Source organism: Rhinoraja longicauda, chromosome 3, assembly GCF_053455715.1.
Source record: "Rhinoraja longicauda isolate Sanriku21f chromosome 3, sRhiLon1.1, whole genome shotgun sequence".
In the NCBI taxonomy this organism is placed as follows: Eukaryota; Metazoa; Chordata; class Chondrichthyes; order Rajiformes; family Arhynchobatidae; genus Rhinoraja; species Rhinoraja longicauda.
Window position 1 is genome coordinate 64,181,542 of NC_135955.1, and position 25,516 is coordinate 64,207,057.

Below are 25,516 nucleotides of genomic sequence, written 5' to 3' on the forward strand. Positions count from 1 at the left end.
GGACAGGCAGCATCTCTGGAGAGAAGGAATGGGCGACATTTCAGGTCGAGACCCTCCTTCAAACTTTTGTCACTTAGAGGTTTGTCACATCACATATCCTCATGGCACTTTAGACACAAACTCTGCCAATCTCACTTTCTTCAACATGCTTCCTTGGGGATACACCGACTCAACCTTTTTTTTTTTTTTAATTGCATATCGTACTCTGAACATGTCACCTTCCATCATTCCCCTTCGAACTTCGGAAATATTTAATCAGAAACTAACATCCAACACTAAAGCCCATGCCCCGCACGCTATGCATCAACCCCACTGCACAATTGACAACTTCCTTCTTTTTTTTTTACAGTACCTGTACCCAAATAATCCAATTTAATTTTGGACACTGACGAAATAACTATCAATCTCACAAAAGACATCATCTGTGAGTACTTACAATCACTGTCCACTTTTAACCTCTGCAGCCTCGCAGTTAATGATAGCATTCACCCTGGACATATGTTGTCGGGCAGACCATACTTCAGCCCACTTGTAACCAAAGCATTTTCAGGAATAGCTTCTCTTCACACACACACACACACACTGTTACCTCAGTCCTCCCATGTTCAGATGTTTAAAGCACAAAAAGTAAGGAAATGTGTGTTTGGTAGATTATTTCTTTGTTGTAACAATGCTATTGGCAATAAATCTTATACCGTTGGAAAGCCTGTTTATTTCCCTTTTAAATGGTGCCACATTTGTAAGGAACATGCATTTGTGGGATGAGCAGCAGAGCTGAGTATATGGGTTGCGCCCATGAAAAATCTGCCAAATCTTCTCTGCCAATGCCAAAGAACTTATTCTGCTGTTGCTATTGACTCTTGTTTTGAGCTTCTGGTACCCCCAGGTGCTGACAATCAGGTGCCTGATTGGCACCTGACTGGCAGCATCTGTGAGCATGGGCCCTGCTACAGTGGTCAGTAGGTGTCTGCTCCAAGAATCGGCATGCCACGTTTGACTGATCTGGATAGGGCCCGTGCGATAGGGCAACTTCAAGCTGGTGTTCCGCAAAACCAAGTTGCGGCATTATTTGGAGTGAGCCCTAGTACCATCTCCAAAGTGAAGGCCAAGTTCCATATAACGGGGGATGTCAGAGACAGGCCGCGAAGTGGGCGTCCCAAGAAGACGACACCCGAAGAAGATCGTTTCCTCACCCTGTCAGCACTTAGGAACCGTAGGCTGTCTTCTACAGATTTGCAGTCAAGGTTTGCAGGACGATATGGCCGACGGCTCTCTGCCCAGACAATTCGGAACAGACTGCACGCAGCCGATCTCCGGTCTCATAGGGCTGCCAGGAAGCCTGCCATGACTGCCCTTCACCGTCAGGCCCGTTTGCGCTGGTGACGGCAACACGTGCACTGGAACCTGAACATGTGGAGGAACGTTATGTTCAGCGATGAGTCCAGATTCTGCCTACGGTAGTTGGATCATAGGGTCAAAGTGTGGAGAAGACGCGGAGAACGCTATGCTGATTGCTGCACCGGTAGAGTAACATCTTTTGGTGGAGGCAGTGTGATGGTGTGGGGCGGCATCTCCCTCACTGGAAAAACGAGGCTTGTCATCATTGGAGGCAATCTCAATGTAGAGAGATATCGAGATGAGATTCTGCAACCAGTGGCAATCCCATATCTCCACAGTCTGGGACCGAACTCTATCCTCCAAGATGACAATGCTCGCCCCCACAGAGCAGGGTTTCTCAGAGACTACCTCCAGAATTTGGGAGTGGAGAGGATGGAATGGCCTGCCAGCAGACCTGACCTCAACCCCATTGAACACTTGTGGGATCAGCTTGGGCATGCTGTTCGTGCCAGAGTGACCAACACAACCACTTTGGCTGACTTGCGACAAATGCTGGTTGAAGAATGGGATGCCATCCCACAACAGTGTGTGACCAGGCTGGTGACCAGCATGAGGAGGAGGTGCCAGGCTGTTGTGGCTGTGTATGGTTCTTCCACACGCTACTGAGGCTCCTGTTTATTAAATGAATAAATTGTTAAATTGCCAATATGTCTTGTTTCTTCAGACTTCAATCATCCAATCCACCAAGCAACACCGAACAAGAGTCAATGGCAGAATAAGCTGTTTGGCATTGGCAGAGAAGATTTGGCAGATTTTTCATGGGCGCAACCCACATACTCAGCTCTGCTGCTCATCCCACAAATTCATGTTCCTTACAAATGTGGCACCATTTAAAAGGGAAATAAACAGGCTTTCAAACGGTATAAGATTTATTGCCAAGAAGCATTGTTGCAACAAAGAAATAATCTACCAAACACAAATTTCCTTACTTTTTGTGCTATGTTTATGTTTGGACTCTGATCTTCCTCAACTTGGGCAGCACAGTGGCGCAGCGGTAGAGTTGCTACCATACAGCAGCAGAGATCCGGGTTCGATCCTGACAATGGATGCCATCTGTACGGAGTTTGTACGTTCCTCCCATGAACTGCATGGGTTTCCTCCCATACCCCAAAGGTGTACAAGTTTGTAGGCTATTGTCTTGGTAACATTTTGAAATTGTTCCCTCGTGCGTGTAGGATAATGTTAGGAAACGGGGATCGCTGGTCAGCGCGCACTCGGTGGGCCGAAGGACCTGTTTCTGTGCTGTATCTCTGAACTAAACTAACTCTAAATACTGCCCCTTGGTATCAGGTGCCTTTACAAGGATCATCTTGCTCAATTTCTCCATGATTTATTTCAAACCTGCCACTGTCAACCAGATACAAGATGACTCATCCAGCACAGAATCTTGGACAACCAGCACATTATTCCAGTAAAACCTTGGAAGAATGAACCATCACCTGCAGCACCCACTTCAACTTACATTTTCTTGTCATCATCTCAGCCAGAACCAGAATGTCTGCATCTCAACTTCGGATGTATTTATCCAAGTTTTCTTTCTGATAAGATCTCCTTTTTATCTCTGAAGTACTGTAAATACATTCTTTTCTATTAAAAAAGGTGTGATACAATGAAAAGGTGTAGAACTGTTGCTGTACCTGATGCAAAATTAACTGAACCTTGCAACAACCTTGAGCAAAAACCTTACAACTGAGGAGAATAGATTTTTGCTCTTATCTCTATCATTTTACTGAGAAGTCAAATGCATAATCAGGTTTTTAGGACCAAGAATATTTTGTCCAAGACAACAGACACCAGCAAACATTTACTGCCTTATTCCCTTCTAATAACACAACGAGCTGCCTCTGATCTGGGTCATTCCAATCACTTCCTGACATGGACTCTTTATAGCCGACCCAAAAAAAGTTGCACAAAATGCAAAAAAGAGAAAAACTTTGAAATTAAATTTTAAAATACCATTACATTTCAACATAAATTCAACGTTAAATTTGGCACTAGGAATTTAAGGCAAGTGAAATAAAATTACTCAAATTACACTCAATATTCCCACTCTTAATCTTATGACTGAATGCCAAGTTAATTTAACTCTTTCCATAAATGAAAAGCACAAAGGTATGCCTATATCTTAAATGCCTAAACACCAAGTCAGTCTGAAGAAGGGTCTCCATCTGAAACATCACACATTCCTTCTCTCCAGAGATGCTGAGTTTCTCCAGCATTATGGGTCCACATCCTTCCTCTTCCAAAGTCCACAATCAGTTCATTGGTTTTACTGATATTGAGAGCCAGGTTGTTGTGCTGGCACCTTATGGTCAATCAGTCGATCTCACTTCTATACTCTGACCCATCACCATCTGTAATTTGTCCAACAACGGTGGTGTCGTCGGCCAACTTGAAGATGGAGTTCGCACTGTGTCCGGCTACACAGTCATGAGTATAGAGTGAGTAGAGCAGGGGGCTGAGCACGCAGCCTTGAGGTGCTCCCGTACTGATTGTTAATGAGGAAGATGTGTTTCTGACAATTCGAACAGACTGTGGTCTGTGGATGTGGATGTCGAGGATCCAATTGCAGAGGGATGCGTGGAGACCCCACTCCGTGAGCTTGGTAACCAGCTCAGAGGGGATGATGGTATTGAATGCCGAGCTGTAGTCGATAACCAAGGCCTGACGCAAATGTTTTTATTGTCCAAGTGGTGCGGTGCGGAGTGGAGAGCCAGTGAGATCACATCCTCAGTAGATCTGTTGTGACAGCTGGCAAGTTGATATCATTTGATTTGCCTCCTGATTTTGCCTTGTAGGAGCTGATGGCATTCAATCCCCGCCACAGATGCCAAACATCCGCCTCATCCTCCAGCTTTGAGCAAAAGTCCCTTTTTGCCTTTTTGATGGCCTTGTCAAGGTCGTATCTGGACTTCTTATAGACCTCTGTGTCAGCAGACCTGAATGCCCGGGATCTGGTCCTCAGAAGAATGTTCATCTCCTGGTTCATCCAAGGCTTCTGGTTAGGAAACACTTGGATGTTTTTTTGTAGGAACGCAGTGCTCCACACATTTCCTTACGAAGTCTGTAACGACTGTGGCGTATTCATTCTAGGTCGAGGAAAAAAAACTGCAGACGTTCATTCAGGTTTGTTGCCGATTCCTTGAACATTGCCCAGTCTACTGACTCCAAGCAGTCCCATAGTTGTTCCTCTGCCTCCCCAGACCAGTCCTGTGCAGTCCTCACTGCTGGGGTTGCGCTCTTCAGTTGCTGCGTGTATGCAGGAAGAAGCAACACCGCTGAATGGTTGGATTTCCCTAAGTGAGGGCGAGTGATGGAGCGACAGGCAGGCTTGATGGCCGTACAGCAGTGGTCAAGGGTGTTTAATCCTCTGGTGCTGCAGGCAACATGTTGGTGGTAGTTTGGGAGTGATTTTTTCAGGCTTTGTTGAAGTCTCCGGCTATGGCGGTAAAGGTTTTGGGGTACGCTGTCTGGTGCTTGTTGACCACGGCGTGCAGCTCATCCAATGCCAGACGGACGTCTGCCTGGGTTGGGATGTAGACCGCGGTCAGGATGATGGAGGTGAATTCCCTCTGGAGGTAGAAGGGGCGGCACTTCACCGCCAGATGTTCCAGGTGCGGAGAGCAGGAGTTAGACAGAACTGCCATGTCTGAGCTCCACGAAGAGTTGACCATGAGTCAGACAGTCTCGCCTCTCCCTTTCCCAGATGCCTGTGTTCGGTCCGTACAATGGATGGAAAAGCCTTCCGGCTGGACGGCTGAGTCTGGGGAGCTAGGGGTGAGCCGTGTCTCTGTGAAACAGAACACAGAGCATTCCCTCAGCCCCCCTTGATAAAGCAGCCTTGACAGTCATAGAATGTTAAGAGACACACAACATGGAAATAGGCCCTTTGGCACAACTAATCTGTGATGACTTAAATGCACCTTCTCAGCTAGTCCCATTTGCCCATGTTTGACCATATCCCTCAAAACCTCACCAATCCATGTACCTCTCCAAATGTCTCTTAAATGCTTCTATATTTGTGAGTTTGATAGTCAGAAAACTGCCACAGATCCAATAAAATACACTTTGAACTGGTCCTTGATGAAAGACATAAATTTAAAAAGTACAGCGAGAAATCAAATGCATCTATTTTTAATACACAAAAACATTGATGCATTTAGGGATGGTCTAGAGCCAAAAACAGCGTACGACTGGCCAAAATCCAAATTAGCAGAAAAAAAATTCATATCCACCCTATTAACGTCAAAATTTCTATTCCCGATTGTACTGGTAGAGTGGAGGCTTTCATAGGGAAGTGTATTTTATGCAGGGCTCTGTATTCTTTAACTGAAGTGCTTCTCAACAGGTCCGAGAGAAAAAGCAACCAAAATAACTGAACTAGGGATTTATTCAAACACGGACCTCCACCACTGGTGCAAGAGGGTTTAAAGCATCATCTCGGCTGTCTTGTCCAATCCCACGAGTACTGTTTTGGTGGCAATGAGCAAAGCTATGGAGGCACTTAGTTTGCATTCAAGGCCACATCTATGCAGGCTCCTTACAGCCCATGCTGACAATGCATTTGGGCTCTCCTCATTTAGGAGATGTTGAAGAGCAACATCCTCTTGGTAGACACAACCTGCTTCCTGCTCACTGCCACCTTCTTTATCCTTCTGTTCTTCAGGCTCTGCCACAGAGTCAGATCTCCATGGTAGTCTTCCAAAGCCACTGTTGGCTTGCAAAGCTGACAGCACAAATTGCATGACACAAAAATCGTCTCCCCATCTGCTTGGCATACACTGCAAGTTGCTGCAGGAAGTAAAAGCCGTTTTCCACTGTTTTCATGGTACATATGTGGCTCTTGTTGTATTAGTGTTCCACTGTTGTGATCAGAGAGCATACGAGTGAGGAGGTAGGAAAGTGCAGGAGGGACCTTCTTCCCCAGGATCAACCCTGCAGGTGGCCCTGACATCAGGAAATGCACCCATGAAGGAAAAATGTTCCCGATGTTGGGGGAGTCCAGAACCAGGGGTCAGTTTAAGAATATGTGGTAAGCCATTTAGGACTGAGATAAGGAAAAACGTTTTCACCCCGAGAGTTGTGAATCTGTGGGATTCTCTGCCACAGAAGGCAGTGCAGGTCAATTCATTGGATGTTTTCAAGAGAGAGTTAGATTTAGTTCTTAGGACTAAGGGAATCAAGGGATATGGGGAAAAAAGCCAGAATGGGGCACTGATTTTAGATGATCAGCCATGATCATATTGAACGGCAGTGCTGGCTCAAAGGGCCAAATGGCCTCCTCCTAAACCTATTGTCTATGTTTCTAAAGGTACCGGGCATTCAGACTCCCTCAGGATGAAAGAGTCATGTTGCCAGATATTTCACCATGAGAAAATTCTTCCTGATCCATAACGTGCTGTACAATGAAGTGGTGGAAATCTCCCATGTTGATGCTAAGGTCAGGCTTTTTCATGCAGGCGGTTTTAGTCATGAGTCAAGTCAATGGGCTGCACATATGGGAAGCCGACAGAACTGCCAAACACTGGTGCTCACAATGCCACCCCGTTATTCGGTGAAATAGACAATAGACAATAGGTGCAGGAGGCGGCCATTCGGCCCGTCGAGCCAGCACCGCCATTCAATGTGATCATGGCTGATCATTCTCAATCAGTACCCCGTTCCTGCCTTCTCCCCATACCCCCTGACTCCGCTATCCTTAAGAGCTCTATCCAGCTCTCTCTTGAATGCATTCAGAGAATTGGCCTCCACTGCCTTCTGAGGCACAGAATTCCACAGATTTACAACGCTCTGACTGAAAAAGTTTTCCTCATCTCAGTTCTAAATGGCCTACCCCTTATTCTTAAACCGTGGCCCCTTGTTCTGGACTCCCCCAACATTGGGAACATGTTTCCTGCCTCTAACGTGTCCAACCCCTTAATAATCTTATACGTTTCAATAAGATCTCCTCTCATCCTTCTAAATTCAGACTATCTCTTCATAAATAAAGTATTGCCTTGTCCTCAGGTTTAGGCACAGACAACCCTAAGTTTGCAAGGCTTTGAGCATTAAAAGGAGTCACAGTAGAGATGGTGTTTCTGAAGATGCTGCGGGACTAAAGGCCCATGCAGAGTCCTTGCTTCCTGAACTAATGTCCTGACTTACTGCTAGTCATGACCATCACGACACTTCTCATAACAAAGTGCTGCTCGCAATATCATTACTGAAGAACCCATGGACTTTATCTGGAAATTAGCACCACAGAAAGCACTCCTTATTACAGTAAGTGTGCTTTGTGCAATTTGGAAAGTGTGTGAACAAAATCTCATTAGTTAAGAAGCACAACCTGTGTCCTAGCATTAGCTAAAAACTGCCAGAGTAACTCAGCATGTCAGGCACCATCTCTGGAGGAAATCAATAGGTGACGTTGAGCCTTCTTCAGGACCCCGTCGGGAGCCTTCTTCAGAAATGTTGCCTATCTACTGCCTGACCCACCAGGTTACTCAAATTACTGGGGGGGGTTTGTAAACCAGCAACTGCAGTTCTCTCTATCTCCAGACGCACGCACTCCTGGTCTACTGACATACTTTCATGATGAATGCAATGTGGAGCTTTGAGTCCCAATTCATTTTGGCGAGGAAAAGAACATTACATGAATAATGAAGCAAGGAAATGCTCAGGCACAGCAGCTAGGAGGTATATAGTCTAATTCTAATATTTCATCTGAAAATAAATTTTGCACAATTTGTGTCCAAAAGATAAATGCTACGTGATCAAATTTCTGGGGCTACTGCCAAATTGTTCATTCATACAGGAATCAGATCCAAGCCACAAAACAGAAGTTTAAGCAATTTTAAAATTGCTTTGTAAATCCAAACACAACATGGAGTACAAAGAATAATGTCATAATAAACATTCCTCACTTCAAGTATTGTTTTCACCACATGTACTGGCATAGCATTTTCTACTTGCCAAGCCTTTGATGAGAGATGGTTGGTGGATGTTGGCTACATGTATTTTATTTAGGCATTTGAAATAGTCCCCCCGTGGCAGATCGATCCAGAAGGTTAGTCAAGTCAAGTCAATTTTATTTGTATAGCACATTTAAAAACAACCCACGTTGATCAAAGTGCTGTACATCTGTTCAGGTACTAAGAACGAACATCCAATGGCACACAAACATAACAGCACATACATAAACAGTTCACAGCACCCCCTCAGAGGGCCTCAAATGCTAGGGAGTAGAAATAGGTTTTGAGCCTGGACTTAAAGGAATCCATGGAGGGGGCAGTTCTGATGGGGAGTGGGATGCTGTTCCACAGTCTAGGAGCTGCAACCGCAAAAGCGCGGTCACCCCCGAGCTTAAGCCTAGACCGCGGGATAGTCAGTAGCCCCAAGTCGGCCAACCCGAGGGACCTGGAGATAGAGTGGTGGGTTAAGATTAAGGTGCATGGGATTAACAGTGACTTTATCGTATGGATTCAGAACTGGCTTACTGCTCAGGGCAGAGGGTTGGGGTGAAAGGGCAATATTGAGGCTGGAGGTCTGTGACCAGGGGAATCACACAAGGATCTGTGCTGGGACCTCTGCTGTTTGTTTTGACATACACGCTTGGACGCAAATATATACGTTGGTTATTAAGTTTGCAGATGACAGCAAGATTGCTCAGGTTGGAGACTGAGGAAAGCTTTCAAGGAAGACAGCAGAATGTCGATCAGCTACAGAAATGGGCTAGAAATGGCAGATGGAGTTCAATCCAAGCAAGGGTAAGGTGTTGGTTTGGAAGGTCAAATGCAAGAGGAAAATATACAAGTAATGGCATAACCCTTAACAGCTTTGATGTACTTGGGGCCCAACTCTAAGTACCTGAGAGTGGCAACACAAGTAGATAGGGGGTAAGATTGGGCATTCAGTGCAACAATCAGGATGTCACAATGCAGCTTTCTAGGACTTTGGTTGGGCCACATTTGGAGAATTGCATGCAGTTCTGGTCACTGCATTTCAGGAAGGATGTGGAGGCTTTGGAAAGGCTGCAGAAGATGAAGGTTGATGAAGGGTGCAACAGAATGATACCTGGATTAGGGGGCATTAGCTACAGGGGATTGGACATGCTTGTATTGTTTGCTCTGGTACACCAAAGGTTTCAGGGAGACTTGATAGAAGTCAATACAATTATTTGAGGCACAGATTGGCTAGACAGTCAGAACCTTTATCCCCAGGGGGGTAGTGAGTCCCTGGAACATGCTACCTGTGTGGGGTGTTGAGGCAGATATCATTGCAGCAATTAAGGCACCTTTGGGTAGGCATGTCGATATGCAGTGAATGGAGCAATATGGATTATGTGCAGGTAAATAAGAGATGGTCTTGGCATCATGTTCGGCACAGACATCAGGGGCCAAAGAACCTGTAACCTGTTCTATATTTTATTTTCTAAACCAATTATCACTCTGGTTCCCTCGAGGCTGGAGTTGTGGGCCCATAACGACAACTGACTAGATTGTAATTGCCATCACATTTTATTTTTTTAAAGACTTCTTCCCATCAACCAATCTTCACCTCAGCATTGTAGGCTTGATTGAAAATACATTCCAACAGTGCCCAGTTCAAATACAAAGACTCTTTGCCATGTCCCAGAAAGAAATAAACAAACAATGTTCATACAAAGAAAACTTTGAACACTTGCACAGATCTAAGATTAAAGCCTTCCTATAAATAATTCCAAAAGCATCTCTCCATTGGCAACCAAAACGATCATTTTGCTGTAACAGGGAAAGATGCACCAATATTGTTCCCTTATCGTTACGAGTAGTTGCCCTTGGTTGCCATAAATAGAAACAGAAATAAATCCATTGGCCTCAACACTGATGCACCATTCGATAAGATTACAAGTGACCCAACATTCCTCATCCACTTTCTTACCCTGTCCTCATAACCCTTACTGATTAAAAACCTATCTCAGCGATGAGTATATTCAAGGATTCATCCTCCACAGATTTCTGGGCAAAGAATTCCCAAGACTCAATTCAGCGGTGAAATTCTTCATCTGCCTTAAATGAATGCCCTTTTCCGATTCTGGTCCTTGGCGGGGAAATATCCTCCCGGCATTTACCAAATCAACCACTTAATTTTTAAGAAGATCACCTCATCCCACTAAACTCTAATAAGTACAGACAAGCCTATCCAACCCTGCTTCAAGATAATCCTCCATACCAAGATCATCCAAGAGACCCAATGGCTCTAACGACAATACAACTTTCCTTAAATAAGAGGCCAAAAATAAAAAACTGTATTCTAGATATGGCCTCACTATTGTCCTGTACCACTGCAGTAATTCTCTTGAATATTCCATAATCTCCCTTATTACCTGCTGGATCTCGATGTAGTTTCTCTAATGATTATCATTCTTCCTTTCAAAGTAAACTTCACATTTTTTCACATTATACACCACCTTACTGCCCACTAAATTAAACTATCAATATCTCTCTATATACTGCTTATAACCTCTTGCAGCTCGCCTTTGCAGCTTTAAAAAAATTTTTTTTAAATCAGCTGTTAAATTTGGCAACCTGCGATTTACAGCATTACTCCCAGCCCTCTAGATGCAAGCCTAGCATTGATCTCAGAAACAGCACATTGCTCACAAGTTGCCAGACAAAAGGTGTCAGCCCTATCACTACTTACTGCTTCCTGCTCACTACCCAATCCTATGGTCATGCTAATATATTAACACCATGATCAGTTATCATACAAAGTAACTGTGTATCACTTTGAACTACCTTTGAAAAATCAAATATATTACATCTGCTGATCCCTCGCTAACCACTCTACTGCATACTTCCTCAAAGGATCTCCAATAAATTAGTCAGGCATGATTTTCCCCGTCTTAAAACCATGGTGACTGCTTCATCAGGTTATGATTTTCCAAATGTTCTGCTATTTCCTCTGAAATAAGTTTTCCATTAATAGATGTTAGGCTAACCAGCTTATAATTACGCACTTTTTGGCCTGCATTCTTTTTGAATAAGGGTACCACATGGGCAGTTTTCCAATCCTTCACACATAGCCAGCTCTTTAGGATATTTTGGGAGATTACTGCAAATGCACAATTACCTTTTCTAGGATACGAGGATGTCCATGGAACTTAGAACCAGTTACTATGCCTGATATTAACTAACTAATAACTGGGAGGTTGGTGGCAGTCTCTACTAGAAAAAACATTTAATTCTGCCAGTTCCTTGCTCTTCAATTATTTCTCTCTTCCTTTATATTTCTTAACACAAAAATGTATTAGCAGTCTCTATATTTCTTGTTAGTTTGTCATAATAGTTTATATTCTCCCTCATGACAACCAGACATGTAATTTGCCAGGTTAATATTTAACAGTGTTCCTGAGAATTTGCATTTAACTGCGAGAGGAAATTAAAAATCCTGGTATTCCTACTGAGGGTTTACCAACCAATAAAGTTAACAGCAGTAAGTACAGCAATTTACAAACGTCAAACCCTCTCAGGGCAAACCAACATGTAATAAGTTGCAAAAAGAAATGGGGTGTTTGAACATGGACAGACTGCCAAAACACTAGGTCTCTGTCGACTCAAGTGATACACTTCAACTTTAGTTCAATAGAAGCACCATCGCAGAATGCGATGTCTGTGGATTGTATGTTCAATTCCCAGCCCTGAAATATGAGTACAATGTCGAGGTTGATACTCCAAACTAGGACAGAGAGAGAATGTTACACTGATGAAAAATGACATCCACTGTGTCCTCTCAGCTGGATGGGTACTCTCTCATGGCATGTTGTTTTTCAAAAAAACAATAACAGAGTTCAATCTAGTGGCCTGGGTGATATTAATCAGTCAACAGATAATGTGGAAAAAAATCTGAAAACATTGCACAAATCTAATTACACAGGATTTTCTTTTAATTCTTCCCCATGTCCAACTGGGTCTTTAAGAGTTTAACATTTTAAACAACATTGTTAAGACTGGGTTTGCCATGAAACATTTTAAGAATGTAGACAACATTTTGTCATGAATTTTTTTAAATCAAAAAAGTACGATCCAGAATCTGACCAATTCTAACATTTTCCCAAGTTTTTGTAATATAACAATGCTCCAAATTTTAAATAAAAACAAATGTGGGTCCCTTGGAAAACAGAAAATAAATGAAATAATTTAATAAATGTAAAAAATTCACACAATTTTCAGTAATATAGGTAATTTAAGGGTTCTTACCTAATCTAAGTTCTCCAAAATTGCCACATCCTATTTTTTTTCCAACCCTGAAGTTAGGTCCAACCATTAAAACACCAGAATTATGGGCACTTCGTCCACCACTCCTTGTCATTCTAGATCTTTCATCAATTTTATCTTTATCTTTAGTTTTCTCCATAACGAGTTCCAACCTATGGCAGTTTTCTGTATGTACTCGGTTATGCAATTTCAGATTGTAGAGTTCCACAGCAGAAGCATCATCCGCAATAAAATCAGCAAAGCAGCTCAGCTTGTTCAATCGCTGGCAGAGTATTCAAAAGTCATTTTCATCCCATTTGCAAAATCTTCCCTGGTATCGACAACAATAATAAACAAATTCCACCATTTGCACAAGATGATTGTCCCAATTAACGGCGCACACAGTTGCTGTGGACCTGCAAAATTTAAAAAAGAATCAATCATTTGCTTGTCATGAAGACCAGCACCATTAGTTCCTTAGTACTGGTGAAGCACAAGTTACTTTCCCCAAGGAAAAAAAATCAGAATCACAAATTGCCAAAGATCAATGTTTATATGGCATTGAGCTGTATGAGGAGAACATGTCATTCTATACACCAATAAGAATCCCAAGTAAACTGATTTGAGTAACAGATGTTCTCTCCAAAACAAAGCCATTCACACATCAAAAGTCTGAAAACATAATTTTACATGCATTTGCAATAAGTAACATTTTACATGCAATCTATTTTGGATTTTAAAACTACGTTTTCTATTCTTTACAAACATATGAACAAGCACATGTCAACTTTACAGGACAAGACTCCTTGAGCTTCACTTCTGTGAATGTTACGATGTAAACAAGCAGCAGGTGAGGTACAGTATTGTTGTGTTTTACTTGTTATATATCTGCCCAGTGAGGTTGGTGAACGCATTAAGTCCAATGGCTCAAATGTCACCAGACCGGATACGAGACCAGTTTCAGTTCAAAACTCATGAAAATAATCTCAGGCTCCAGGTGCAGTGACATGGCAACAGTTAACAGTATCTCCAAAGGGGGATCGGGAAGGACAAGAACAACTCTTTCCTGTGTAGGAAGGAACTGCAGCTGCTGGTTTAAACCAAAGATGGACAAAAAAACATGGAGTAACTCAGCAGGTTAGACAACATCTCTCGAGAAAAGGAATAGGTGACGTCACATATTCTTCCTCTTCTCCAGAAATGCTGTTGATCTGCTGAGTTACTCCAGCTTTTTGTGTCCAGCAACTCTTTACTGCTCGTGAAGGGCAGACGGTAACTTGTACTGCAAAACATGCAGACACCATGTCGAGGTAGATCGGACTTGGTCATGCTGCTTTCTTCAAATCAAAAAACCTGCTCAATATTATTAAAGATGTATTTGTCACCATCCAGATTCAGAAACAAAGACTCCATATGAGTGAAGCACCAGATCTTTCGGAGACAAAGTAAAAAGTAAAAAATTAACGGATGCATTTTATGATCATTTTCAATCGCACCCTCCCAACATATCCAACAGTCAGTAGAAATCAGTGCACCTAACTGGTTACTTGCAATAACTGCTGAACAAAATACTGTACATCAACAAAATCTCGTATCCGGTCCGTATGTGACATTTGAGCCATTGGACTTAATGCATTCACCAACCTCACTGGGCAAATATATAACAAGTAAAACACAACAATACTGTACCTCACCTGCTGCATTGTTTACATCGTAACATTCACAGAAGTGAAGCTCAAGAAGTCTTGTCCTGTAAAGTTGACATGTGCTTGTTAATATGTTTGTAAAGGTTTAGTTCAGAGATACAGCGCAGAAACAGGCCCCTCGGCCCACCGAGTCCGCAACGACTAGCGATCTCTAAAAATTAACACTACCCTACACACGTTAGGGACAATTTTACAATTATACCAAACCTGTACGTCTTTGGAGTGTGGGAGGAAACTGAAGATCTCGGAGAAAACCCACGCAGGTCACGGGGAGAACGTACAAACGCCATACAGACAAGCACCCACAGTCATGATCGAACCCAGGTCTCTGGTGTTGTAAAGCAGTAGCTCTACCACTACGCCACCGTGCTGCTTTACTCTACTTTTCCCTTTCTACTCGCTGAATACCTACTAATTAGGAAAACTACTCTAAAAATCAATGCCAATCCTTTCTTGAGTAAAGTTATGAAACATATCTGTAGACACAGACGGCAAAGGTTTGGGATTCTCTTCTGCAGTAATCCAGCTGACTGGCACTGGCTGAATACTTCCAACATTAAAAACGGCTGAATATATTTCACACAAACAACTTTTAAAAAAAACATCTTCTAGAACATTTAAACTACATTCAAAAACGACACTACTGTATAATCTTGGTAAAAAAATTTTAAAATTCAAAGACACTGCTCTGTTTATGAACCTTTCCAAATTTCTCCGAATGGTGAAATAGCATGGAGGATACAGGCTACTGCTCTGGTTAAAATTAACACAATCGTCCAAAATCCATCAGAATATCTATCTCAAGGTGCATCACTCTGAAGAGACGCATTTCCTTTGGGAGAACTTATAACTGTCTCATAATCCCAAACACTGTGCTAAAAGTTTAGTCAAGAGATACAGTGCAGATATAGGCCCTTCGGCCCACTGAGTTTGCGCTGACCAGCGATTCTCCTACACTACCACTATCCTACACACGAGGGACAATTTACAATCTTTACCATAACCAATTAACCTCCAAACCTGTACGTTTTTGGAATGTGGGAGGGAACCAGTGCACCCGGGAAAAACCCACACGGTCACGGGGAGAATGTACAAACTCCGTACAGATGGCACCCATAGTCAGAATCAAACATGTGCATCTCTGACGCTGCAAGGCAGAAACTCTACCACTGCGCCATCTTGATCTTTTTACATTTTCAATTACATGATACGGCTCCCAAAACTCAGCAGTTTCAAAGGCATATTCTAATTGTAGTAGAAATATACTGGCCGATAGGAATTCAAAGCTTGCAAACTACTGAGAAAACAGACTTGACAGGATCAAAGTAATTGAGTCAAAGTTTTGTTGCAATTCTAATCATTTCAGAGTGGGTACAGACTTGGGTTCAGTTGAAATGGAGAACTACCTAACAAAAATGAAGCTCAATACAAAAATTGTGCTTGGTCACCCTGATCTGCTGTCAGGAAATTTGCATTTTCTTTCAGAGCCTCTTTCCCCCATCTGAATAGTGGTTGCTCCTCACGAAAGGACAAATCTCCACAGCTCGAGACTAGCACCTCTTGCATTTAAGTCCCAAGATAATTTCCCATGCTGACTTCACAACAGCTTGAGCATTCTTCCTTTTCTCAACAATCCAGAACACAACAATCTTTCCACAACGCGCAAACCCAAAAAGGTGAACAATTCACAGCTGCCACTGGATTTTATTCACTTCCCATTGACAAATGCAAATCAGCCAATTCAGTAGAGCACATCGAGAGTAATTAAGACTACAATTAAAATGGGGATTAGAACTACTTGGGATTCAACGATTTTTTTTCATCCAACCTGGCATGGAATTAAGTATTAAAAATTAGATGCAAACTACTAATAACTCGCAAGCCAAAAAAACACACATGGATCAGAAGTGAAGGAAGGGGGAGGAGCAGTGACTATTGCCAGTTTATAAAAAGGCCAGTCACTGTGGATCCCTCTTATTTAATTTGATCTTAACTGCATATAGAGCAACAGCTCCACATTCACTTCCTCTTCAATTACCTGCCACAAAGTTACCCACCGTTGTGCTACCTGCCAAAACTAACTCTCACATACAATCACAATCAATCAGCACAAAATCAAATGCAACCACAGGTGGCCACTATACAACAGCCTCTGCCCTTGTGCCTCCGTCACTGCTCAGTAAATTAGATTGCTTGAATCTATGAACATCAGATTTAATTTGTGTTTTGAAGGAGGAGGAAAGTTCGTCAATATTTTTTTAAGCTTTGATTTTAATCTTCGTCACTGGCTTTTTATACTTTGAAAAAAGCTATTTGAATAAGTAGAACAAAGGAAAAGTGTAGATTTGGATTTTAATTCCTCAAATACTAGGTGAAGTAATAAGAATCCTATTATCAAATGCGAAATGGCAGCAAGATGGCATTTGTCTTCAAAATTCAATGCACAACTGAGTGTTGAATGCGGAAAAAAACCATAATGAATATAAGCAACTTATCTTATCAATGCCCTGTCTGGTGGAAAATTCCCATTTCAAGACAAAGCAAATGCCTCAACACAAGAATCTGGTTGCAAATGCTCTGATCCATCTTCCTGGATGGATTTTTCTCTTCTAGAAAAACTAGCAAGTGCCTGGCAAATTCACAGAAACACCAAAGGGCATGGATCTGCAAACATCCTTGTTTGAAACAGACACACATCATCCAGGTTCACTGAGAAATACTGATCGCAAAATATCATCTGCGTTGGCAAAATTATTTCCCAGTGCGGTTCAATGTATTTAGGGGAAGAAAAACTAAAACTAAATGTAAAGCGATAGGTTTTACAGCTTGAGAGCCAACACCCATTAATTGCAGCCAAGTATAGTTAAGTAAAGGAGCAAAAGAAAGAGATGGGAGGCCACAGCTTTTACAAAACAAAACCTTTAAAAATCCATTTACCAATCCACTGCTTTAGCACAACAGTATTACGACAACTTAAATTTAAAACCAAAATACAGTATTGTCAATCATCCCATGAAACAGGGTTGAAAGTCAAATTTCTGCCTGCAATCCCTTCTTCAGAGACATCCAATCAAACTCAAAAAACAGCTTAATTTACTCTGCACACTGTTTGAAATTAACCACTTAACACATATGCAGGGTTTCAACAAATGTTACTCCAATAAACACTGGTGATCATCTATCTCAGGGCAAGGAGGTTAGAAAACAATAAAATTACAACAATAATCCTCCCTTATGTAGCAGAAGCTTAATGATAAACACTTCAAGCAGAAGACCCTGGTCCAAATTTACAATCCCAATAAATGCTCCATAAAAAGGTTTAAAAATAATAGTAAAGTTAACAAATACAGAAGCATAAATGTACTTACAAAATATATTCAGGATGGACATTTGTGTTAAAATGCCTTTAATTGGGGGTAAAAGCTCAGTACATTATATACATATAAACAGAATAAATAAGTCTGCTCTACCATTCAAAAAAAAAAACATGGCCAATTCCCTACCATTTTCTCTTTAAATTACAATTGTAATTTTCCATCTTCAACATGCCCTGCAATGGTGCTTCCACAACCTTCCAAGGTACATAATTCCAAAGTTTAATTATCCTACACTTAAAAGAAAGCCTGCTTCATTTCAGTTCTAAAATGGCTGCACAATTTCCTGATTCAATGCTCCCCAATTCTATGTTCTCCAGAGGCATCAGAATCTCAACAAGTACTTTGTGTCATTCCTCCAAAGAGCCATAAATTATTTCATGACATAACCTCTCATTCTTGTAAACTCCACAGTATGCAGGTCCATTCTGCTCAAGCCTTTCTTTTTCTGGTTCTGGTTGATGACTGCACAAACACCTCATAAGTGGTTATCTCGTGCAGGTCGGAGTGAGTAGACTAGTGATTAAATTTCAGACACACTTGCACTCTTGCAGACACTAAAAGTGCATTGCAGATATGATTCCTGTGCTTTGTGCAAGTTAAGTTTCCTTAGCCAGTGCTCCAATTTGCCTGCAATAAACACCAGCAATAAAGGTCATTTGTCTTTCCAATCACTTCCTGGATTTACTTGTTAATTTTCTGTGCTCCGTGTGCTGGTCCCTCTGAATATTAATATTAAGGGTTTCCCTATTTAAACCAAGTTTTCTCACCTCGTTTTATAAAACACATAACTTCACATTTCCCCCCATAATGGACCTGTTGCTTCACGCCCACCCACTCTATTCTCATGTGCAGGAAGGAAATGCAGATGCTAGTTTCGACTGAAGGGTTTTGACCCAAAAACCTCACCTATTCCTTTTCTCCGTAGATGTTGTCTGACCCGCTGAGTTATTCCAGCATTTTGTGTTTATCTTCACTCTATTATCATTATGGGTTCTTTCCATCCCCCATATCATTTAGTTCCCCATTTCAGTGCACCAACAGAAACGTTAGAAATACATCTCGCTTTGGTGTGCATTTTAGTTATCTGCGACAGATTACTTGTCAACAAGCTCAATGTTTTCTACCTCCCGAATTAATGAGACAGAAAGTGCAATACTCAATGATGGCTGTCTTTTGTTTACCAGTTTATGACCTACCCTTCCACCATACACTTTGTGGAAAAATAATACAGGAAGAAAAAAAATGGAGAAGCTGGCTGCTTCTTTGGTTCACAACCAACACAGGTCACAAAAGTGGCCTGCACATGGACTTTAATAGCTGGTCCTGCATCACCTCACAACCACTTCACATCTGTGAATGCAGTAAGCTTCACCAATCTGCCTGAATGAGTGCCCACGGTACAGGATCGTAAGAAATAATCCAGTGTGTCGACTCCGACCTGCATTACTGATGCAACATATGTTAAAAAGGAAATAATTGATGGACTGGAGATATAGTAAAATGATAATGTAGGTTAGTCCCTATGCTGCAAGATCAGGTTTGTGGCGCTGACGATGGCTGCCACGGTGTACTGCTCCTTGCTGTTTTGTGTGTATTTGTTTGTTTGTGTTGTATGCAGTAATCCCACAAAGATCACTTTCACAAGAGAGGTATTCCTTAACATCAGACATACGGTACCTTCAAACATTGTTCCGGATATCTCTTACTCGCTGAATTATTTGGATATACTCGTCGGCGGGGCTGTGGCTGCGTTCAAGGTCTTGAAACGGAGAAGGACCCGGGGGAAGTGCTCTGGAGCACTCACCCGACTCCGACGACGAGGATTACGCACACCGCTCCCGAGTATATTCCTCATAAATCTACGTTCTCTCAACAACAAAGTGGTCGAACTGCAACTCCTGTGCCACACTAACAAGGACTTCTCTCGAGCCGCTGCCCTGTGCTTCACCGAGACCTGGCTGTGTGAGTCGACCCCAGACAACGCGCTGCAACTGGCAGGCCATCAACTACATAGAGCGGACGGACCGCGACGCAGAGGCAGCGGGAAAATCAAGAGGAGCTGGAATATGCTTCTACACTAACCAGGACTGATGCAGCGACACCACGGTACTGTCTAACGTCTGTTCCCCCAATCTAGAATCGTTCTTTATAACTGCCAACCCTTTTACTCTCCAAGGGAATTTACCTCTTTTATTCTTGCTGGAGTTTACATTTCCCACCCCCCCAAGCCTGCGTACGTGAAGCGCAAATGCAACTCGCTGCCCAGGTATTGAGGGTAGTGTGACTTCCCGGACTCCATGGTCATTGTTTTGGGGGACTTTAACAAGGCCAACCTCAGTCATGAGCTCCCAAAGTACAGACTTCATGTTACCTGCCCCGCCAGAGGGGAGAGGACACTTGATCACTGCTACTCTTCAATCAAGAACACATATCGCTCTGTTCCCCGGGCGACTCTGGGTCGCTCCGATCATTGTTTAGTTCACCTTATTCCGACCTACAGGCAGAAACTAAAATCTGCTACGCCTGTGGTCAGAACAACGAAAAGGTGGACAAGCGAGGGCATTGAAAAACTATAGTCCTGCTTTGACTGCACTGATTGGAATGTGTTCAGGGAAGCAACCACAAGCCTCGATGAGTACACAGACACAGTGACATCCTATGTCAGCTTTTGCAAGGACAGTTGCATTCCCACGAACACCCGGATCTGGTTCAACAACAAGCCCTGGTTCACAGAAGAACTCAGACAGCTCCACCAGTCAAAAGATGAGGCTTACAGGAGCTGGGATACAGACCTCTACAGGCAGGCAAGGTACAAGCTGAGAAGAGGAATCAGAGCTGCCAAGGAAAGGTACTCTGAGAAGCAAGTTCTCAGCTAATGATGCTTCTTCAGTTTGGAAGGGCCTGCAAGAAATTACCAGGTACAAGAGGAAAACCCCACGCTCCCTGGACAATCGTCAGCTGATCAACGACCGACACGAGTTTTACTGCAGGTTCGAGAAACAGAAACATAGCCCTGGGACCCCATCCCCCCACCCCCAATCACCACTTCACACGAACTCAAAGACTGACTCCAGTTTACAAAGACTGGATCCGTCCCCATCCACTCCTCCCCAAGCAGCAATTCACACCTACTCGGAGACTGGCTGGAGTTTGCAAAGACTGCCCCCCCCCCCCCCCCCCCACACCACTCTGCAATCACCAATTTGCACATCCTCACAGAATGACTCCAGTTTAACAATAGAAATTGCAGAGGTGGAGAGGCTATTCAGAAAACAGAAAAGCAGGAAATCTCCAGGACCGGACAATGTTTCCCCCTCTACCCTCAAGCTCTGTGCCGAACAACTGGCACAAAATCTACACAATTTTCAACCAGTCCCTGCAAACCTGTACTGTCCCTGCCTGCTTCAAGGTCTCCACTATTGTCCCTGTACCCAAAAAGACAAGGATCACTGGTCTTAATGACTACAGGCCTATCGCACTTACCTCTGTAGTCATGAAGACCTTTGAAAGACTTGTGCTGGCCCAGCTGAAAAATATCACAAATCCCCTGCTGGACCCACTGCAGTTTGCATATAGGGCCAATAGATCGGTGGACGACACAGTCAATCTAGGCCTGCACTTCATCCTCCAGCACCTAGACCACAAGGGGACCTATGCCAGGATTCTGTTTGTGGACTTTAGCCAGAGCTACTACACTACAAACTCTCGCAGCTGACTGTGCTTGAACCCCTCTGTCAGTGGATCATCAACTTCCTGACAGACAGGAAGCAGCATGCGAGGCTGGGAAAGCACATCTCAGACCCTCAGCATAGGAGCACCACAAGGCTGCGTACTCTCACCTCTCCTTTACTCTCTCTACATCAACGACTGCACCTCTACAGACTCCTCTGTCAAGCTCCTCAAGTTTGCGGATGACACTACCCTGATTAGACTGATCCAGGATGGGGAGGAATCTACCTACAGGGGGGAAGTGACACAGCTGGCATCCTGGTGCCATCGCAACAACCTGGAGCTCAATGCTCTCAAGACAGTGGAACTAATTGTAGACTATTGAAGAGATCCCCCTCCCCTCCCCCCACTCACATCAACAACACCATAGTCACATCTGTGGAGTCATTTAAGTTCCTTGGAACCATCATCTCCAGGTACCTTAAATGGGGGGGCCACCATCGACTCTCCAGTCAAAAAGGCCCAACAGAGGATGTATTTCCTGCGGCAACTGAAGAAACACAATCTACCACAGGCAATGATGGTCCAATTCTATACTGCTATCATTGCTATCCATCCTCACCTTCTCCATCATGGTCTGGTTTGGCTCAGCCACCAAGCACAACATCCGGAGGCTGCAACGGATCGTTCGCACAGCTGAGAAGCTTATTGGCTGCAACCTTCCCCCCATTGACGAACTGTACACTGCAAGGGCCAGGAAGCGAGCGGGCAAGATCATCTCTGACCCCTCTCACCCTGGCCACAAACTCTTCGAAGCACTTCCCTCTGGAAGGCGACTCCGGACTGTCAAAGCAGCCACAGCCAGACATAAAAACAGCTTTTTTCCACGAGTGATAGTTCTATTCAATAACCAAAGTCTGTAGTCTCTTTTTTGCTCTGGTTTATTTTCACCCACATGTTTAGACTGTAATGTTGTATCCTTATTGTTTTGATGCGGTTATGCTTTATTCTTAATTGTTTACTGTATGTTTGTGTTGTCATTTGTGAGCGGAGCAGCAAGGCACATTCCTTGTATCTGCATACTTGGCCAATAAACTTATTCATTCATTCATTCATCATGGTCACTTGGCCAACAACTCTGCGACGTTCAAGGAACAGGCCTTGAGTGATCACAATCAAATGCGCGGCAGGCCCCTCGTCCCTCGCAACTCGGCTCACTTGTTGAATGGAATAAATCACAATTCGCAGCGGGCCAAGCATCTTCTGTTTGCATTGTCCTGCACTTTCACAAGCTGGATGCCTCACTTGGGTAACCAACTCCACCAAACTTAGACCAGGCAATACAAACAAACAAAAAAACAGGTTCGAAATTGAATTGAATGCAACACATGAAAATCGCAGCCTTAGTGGAATAAACGTCCCTATTATTGCAACTGCGAGCCCATAGAAATTATGGGGGGGGGGGGGGGGGGGGGGAAGAGAGAGACACTGGCGAGTCCTTCAAAGCCTTGTTGAGAAAGGTCTGTGCAAACAAGCCTACAATTACAACTCAAGATTAAACAAGACTGCAGTGTGATAAACCCTTCCGCCAAATGCAATCGCGCTACCGAAATTGTATTTATAAACATTGTGAAATTACAGGTTCAGACCAATTATGTTGGAAACTGCGACTTTAACGTCACCACCGTACAGTAAACCGAGTCATCCAGAGGCTTACTCATTAAAACCACAGAACAGGCAGTGTTCTTCGTTGCCGGGTAGTTTTCTCACCGGGAATTCTGCAACAATAATAATAATAATAATAATAATAATAATAATAATAATAATAATACGCGAGCCCATCTCTCTCTGAATTTACAGAGGTTTGGGCTGAACCCAAGAAAGCAGCCAGTGACAAGCTCAAAGACAGGAGCCTAAGGCAAGGGGCTGCGACCAGGAGGTTATCTTAGCATGGAACAAGAAGACGAGTGTTAACCACAAACCATTCTGAAACACCAGATCATAGATAGAAATCATCCATTTTTTGTTACTGCCTTTTAGTTTTCAAGTGCTGCAGAAAAACAGAGACACACACACAACACAACACATCCCAATTAGGAGGGGTGGTGGAGGGGTGGAGGAGTGGAGGGGTGGAGGAGAGGTGGAGGAGAGGTGGAGGAGAGGTGGAGGAGAGGTGGAGGAGAGGTGGAGGAGAGGTGGAGGAGAGGTGGAGGAGAGGTGGAGGAGAGGTGGAGGGGTGGTGGAGGGGTGGTGGAGGGGAGGGGTGGGTTGTCCACATTGGGTCCCATTCCCAATCAGGGCCTTAAATAATAATTAAAGTCACAACACCACCAACTATAAATTGTATTAAATGGCATTTCCCCTTTGCTCTCCATAACAGATTAAACAGTCAGCGGGGAGGGGGAAACAAAATGCAATGTGATCATTCTTCACTACATTCCCAGCCCCTAAAACTGGGATTAAAATCGGCGAAACCACCCCATCATCCAGGAGGAACTACGACCAAAACTACACCCGACCAACACTTCGGATACAATGTGCATGCGTCCTCCCTCCCTCCCTCGGGTGGGTGGGTGAGTATATACACCAAAAAACAACTTGCTTCCAGGTTGGTATAAAATGAAAGAGAAACGCGCACAGACAGACCTGGTTGTTTTGCAGGTGTTTGTATTTATGAAGTGCCAGGGTTTAAGAGAATCCTGATCAGTCCGGGCAGGGAGGCGGTAATGCAGCTACAGATGGAAACTGTGCTCTCTGCTGGCTTTGACCAGAGGCCGCGCAGCCACCAACACCAATTCTCTCGGTTGCTTTTTTTTTTGTTACAAAATGTTCCGAGTCACAGAGCGAGAGAGCGGAAATCCCCGGGTAAAGGCGCTTGATTGACGGGCGTGTTCGCCAATCTGCAAAGAGCAACCCCAATCTGCAGCGCCGGCAACACACACAAACAAACAAACAAACACACACACACAAAGGGCAGGCCAGTGGACTGACTGGTTGCAGTGCTGCCGGTTGTTGCACAGAATGGTCAGCGTTTATTTTAACAAGGCAGCAGGTGCAGGCAAACTGCTGCTGAAAATAGCAACGGATAACACAAAAATAAATTGTTGCAATTATTGATCATTCATGGACATTGGCATTCATTTACTTTCTCTCAACTAATATAGTGCTGCATGAAAGTCAACAAACTTAAATATACTTGCACTCCAAAAAAAAAAAATGCAATCAAGTAATAGCTTTGAACTACATACCAGGAAAGTTCCAGTTCTCCCTCCTCTATCAAAGTCACAGGATATTTAAAATAATTTAGACTGAGATACCCAACAATGCAACTTTCAAAACTCAATTCAGGAATATTGTGTCAGACTCATGGTAGCTGCTGCCATTACATGAACAAATACGTACAGATTGTCTTTGGAGAGGTAATGTGGAAGATTTTTTTATGGCGCCATCAATCAAGGTCAAAATTGTACAGAATAAAAAACAATTTTAAATTATTGGAAATGTATTGTTCTGGGCTGAAGGAACAATAATATAATCCACAAAAGAAAACTCAGCAGAGGGCAGTCAGTTGCACATCTTCAAGCAAACAGGTAATTTTATCCAAAAAACATTTCCCATTTGAATTGCTCAGTCGAATCCCATCATCCTCAAACTCTCTATCCTCAAATGGCCCTCAATTAATTTTCCGTTCAAAATAATTCATGATTTTTAACAAGATATGAGCATCTTGCAATTCACAACTCCTCATGCAGCTTCTGCTAACTCTTGCCATTAAAAAGTTTAATTTTTCAAACATTCCATATTTTCTAAAACCTCAAAAGGAGGTTGTTAAGTTTATAGACAATAGTCAATAGGTGCAGGAGTAGGCCATTTAGCCCTTCGAGCCAGCACCACCATTCAATGTGATCTTGGCTGATCATTCACAATCAGTACCCCATTCCTGCCTTCTCCCCATACCCCCTGACTCCGCTATCATTAAGAGCTCTAGCTCTCTCTTGAAAGCATCCAGAGAATTGGCCTCCACTGCCTTCTGAGGCAGAGAATTCCACAGATTTACAACTCTCTGACTGAAAAGGTTTTTCCTCGCCTCCGTTCTAAATGGCCTACCCCTTATTCTTAAACTGTGGCCCCTGGTTCTGGGCTCCCCCAACAT

The 25,516-nt window shown here is 43.3% G+C and overlaps 1 protein-coding gene across 11 annotated transcripts in view; it reads right to left on the bottom strand.

The window, feature by feature from the left end:
* The window catches only part of LOC144592046 (casein kinase I), a 183,259-nt gene extending 159,092 nt beyond the window's left edge, over window positions 1-24,167 (bottom strand). For 9 of the 11 annotated variants that reach the window (XM_078396283.1, XM_078396282.1, XM_078396280.1 and 6 more), the window contains exons 1-2: window positions 24,010-24,167; window positions 12,615-13,027 (exon numbers count right to left, since the gene is read on the bottom strand). In XM_078396283.1, coding sequence (XP_078252409.1) covers window positions 12,615-12,771 — 157 coding nt within the window. In that variant the 5' untranslated portion in view covers window positions 12,772-13,027; window positions 24,010-24,167. Of the gene's footprint in view, window positions 1-12,614; window positions 13,028-23,080; window positions 23,145-24,005 lie in introns of those variants that run through there. The other 2 variants (XM_078396274.1, XM_078396275.1) reach the window with 2 other exon arrangements.
* Window positions 24,168-25,516: the final 1,349 nt, after the last annotated feature.